Source organism: Pinus tabuliformis, chromosome X (genome assembly GCF_031772625.1).
Source record: "Pinus tabuliformis cultivar Carrire ecotype Pingquan chromosome X, CPIR1, whole genome shotgun sequence".
Classification (NCBI taxonomy): Eukaryota; Viridiplantae; Streptophyta; class Pinopsida; order Pinales; family Pinaceae; genus Pinus; species Pinus tabuliformis.
The window spans coordinates 1,001,649,948-1,001,653,204 of record NC_142308.1 but is presented as its reverse complement, the minus strand read 5'-3'; the positions used below and the strand labels follow the sequence as shown (position 1 = coordinate 1,001,653,204).

Here is a 3,257-nt window from a genome sequence, read left to right as displayed (position 1 = left end):
TGTTCAATTTGTTTCTTATTACACATTATTTAATGTGTTTTCATGGATAATTGTAAGTTATGTTGTTTCTACATCATCATTATATTCATGTATGATTCTTTTTCTCAGAGCTCTACATGCAATTATGATCATGTAGTTCTGCAGTTAGAAGCTTTGATAAATTTTTAAGAGAACATAAGATTTTTCTAATGTAAGCTTTATATGCAGTGGCTTATTTTTTTTCTGACTCCTCATAGTATCTTAACACTGGGAATGGAAAGGGAACTTGGTAATATTTTCCTTTGAAATCTAAAAAGAGTTACTTTGGATTGGATCACTACAACAAAACCAACGATTTGCGCCAGATTTAGCGCCAGATTTTAGTGCATTTTTTTTGTAATTGTGATGAGCAACCTGGCGCTAAATCTGGCTCTATTGTACAATTTTTAAAGCGTCCTTTTTTGCACCTGATTTTGTATCCTTTTTCACGCTAGATTTTGCATCATTTTTTACACCAAACTATGCATCATTTTTTGCGTCAAATTTTGAACCAAGATTTGCATCTTATTTTATGACAGGTTTTGCTTCTAGTTTTGTGTCTTTTTTTGCATCTATTTTTCATTCTCTTTTGCTTCCTATTTTGTGTCATTCTTTGCTTCCATATTTGCACCATCATTTGCATCAAGTTTACACTGTATTTTGAATCCAATTTAACGTCTTTTTATGCATCCATTTTGTGTCAGTTTTTGCATCTAATCTTACGCCAGGTTTTGTATCTAGTCTTACACTAGTTTTTGCTTCTATTTTTGCACCAGCTTTGGTGCCTATCTTTGCACCATGTGTTGAATTTGATTTAGCACCAAATTTTGCATCCATTTTTGTGCCCATTTTTGCATCTTTTTTTGGACCATTTTTTACATCCACATTTACGTTTGATTTGTCTCCATTTTTCCCATCTCATTTTGCACCATATTTTGCATCATTTGTTTCATCCAATTTTGCATCATTTTTAACACCATCTCTTGCATCTAATGTTACATCATTTTGAGCATCCAAATTTGCATTTATATTTGCATCTTATGTTGAGTCATGTGTTGTGTCCAGCTTTGCATCTTATTTTGTGTCTAATGGTACATTCAATTTAGAGCCATTTTTTACGTCTACTTTTGCATTTGTTTTTGCACCAAGTTTTGCATCCAATTTTAAGCTATTTTATGCCCCCTTTTGCACCATTTTTTTGTGTCTACTTGTGTCCAATGTTGCACCATTATTTACACCGACTTTTTCATCCAATTTTGCATTTTTTTGGTGTCTAGTTTTACATCGTTTTCACCATCCAAATTTGCATCTTTTTTTGCCTCATTTTGTGTCCACATTTGCATATAATTTTGTGTCTGAGTTTGAGCCTAAATTTGCATGTGATTAGGAATCATTTTTTACATCCAATATGGCATTCTTGGTTTCACCTTTTTTCAGCCCCATTTTGCATCTTGTTTTATGTCTTTTCTTACATCTTTTTTTTTTCCTTTTTTGCACCCAAGTTTGCATCCCAAATTTACACCATTATTTGCATCATCATTTGGCATATTAATTTGTAACGTTTTTTGCTTCTTTTTAATGCTCAACTATGCATCTCATTTTACATCTAGTTGTTGTCTTTTTTTGCATCTAATTTGGTGCCCATTTATGTGTCCTTGTTTTTGCCCAATTTGATATCCTTTTGTATGCCATGTTTTGTTCCCTTCTTTGTGTCAACTATTGCACAATTTTTCACTTCTAATTTAAAACACTTTGTATGTCAATTGTTTGCATTTTGTATTAATTCCTAGTTTAACATCCAATTTTACTTTCAATTTTTCATCCATGGTTACATCCGCATTTGACTTCTTATATAGAGTATATTTTTCTTTACATATATGACCCCCTTTATAGATTCATAGTGAAATATATGATAGTTTCTAAATATCATTAAAGCAGATATCACAATTAAAAATCATTTGTAAAGAAATTTAAGAGAAATTGACAACATCCATCCAAAAAAATAACAATGTGTCATTAACAATTTTCAAAAAATGTATAAAATAACAACATAATACTAATAAAATCAGTATTATTTTTAATCAAAACAAGTAAAATTCAAATATGATTAACAAATCAAAATATTTCATGAATATCGTTATTCTACGATAAATTAACAACATACATAAATCAAACTCATCGTATGATTACAAAATCAAAATGTCTCATTGATATAGGGTAAATTCACAACACCCATCTAAACATAACAATGTCATTCTACACAATAATTTCTTCATAAAAAACAATGCATGTGCATGCCTAGCTACCACCACCAAGATCATCCTCATGATCATCTTGACCATCCTCATTACTCTGATCCACATCATCACCAACACCGCAACTATGATCATCATCTCCTCCTTCACCACCATCATCCTCATCCTCATCCTCATCATCTCCTGATATATGTTGAACATAATTTGGATCATCGTCTTGGAAATCATTACCTATAGCATTCTGACAAAAAAAATCAATATTACATGTTAGTATTAATTACATAACACAACACATGTTTTTGTTATACAATGTTAACCATAAAATGAGGTAAGATATAATATCTAATAGTACTAAAAAATAAAATGAAAATATGGTTTAAAAGTATATTGGAAATCCAACTAAGATTACATACCATAGAGTCCATCCAAACAACAAATTCAACCCATCTCTTTTGCTGCAGCACCTCCTTTTCCAAATGATTTGGAGGTCTTCCATATTTTAGTTCCTATCAATCAGTAAATAGGGAGAAATTAGATAACAATGACTTTCTTCTAGTACAAAATTTATTAAAAAAATATCACATGTTTAATATACTTACAAAGGTTGTTATCAGTGCTTTTAAACCTTTCTGGCCACTACGATGAGTGACTTTTGTCATGGTTAACCTCGCCTTGGATGCCTTGTCCTTAAACATAAACCAATTCAATTTATTTTCACACAAATACATGTCTAAGATACTTATAAGTATTAATACATTCTAAGTGTGGGAAGCGTGGATATGTGCACCCCACCATAGGGGACACATCCTCATGGAACGCTGGTTAAAATAAACTATTGTTTTCTTACAAAAGCAAAAAATGGATCAAAATTTTAACTATTTCGTATTTTATGTTTAGCACAATTGCAAGTCCTGTGGTAGTACTAAAATAGGATAGATAAACAGCAGTGTTTTTTATAATCACTACATAGTCGAATTCCTATCA

General features: G+C 31.1%; 1 protein-coding gene across 1 annotated transcript; it reads right to left on the bottom strand.

The window, feature by feature from the left end:
* Positions 1-2,139: 2,139 nt before the first annotated feature.
* LOC149143110 (uncharacterized) lies at positions 2,140-2,980 on the bottom strand. Its single transcript, XM_089446294.1, has 3 exons — positions 2,873-2,980; positions 2,687-2,779; positions 2,140-2,514 (listed from the first exon to the last, which is right to left on the bottom strand). The coding sequence occupies exons 1-3, from the start codon at positions 2,966-2,968 to the stop codon at positions 2,317-2,319; spliced, it is 387 nt and encodes a 128-aa protein (XP_089302420.1). The 5' UTR covers positions 2,969-2,980; the 3' UTR covers positions 2,140-2,316.
* Between the last annotated feature and the right edge of the window lie 277 nt (positions 2,981-3,257).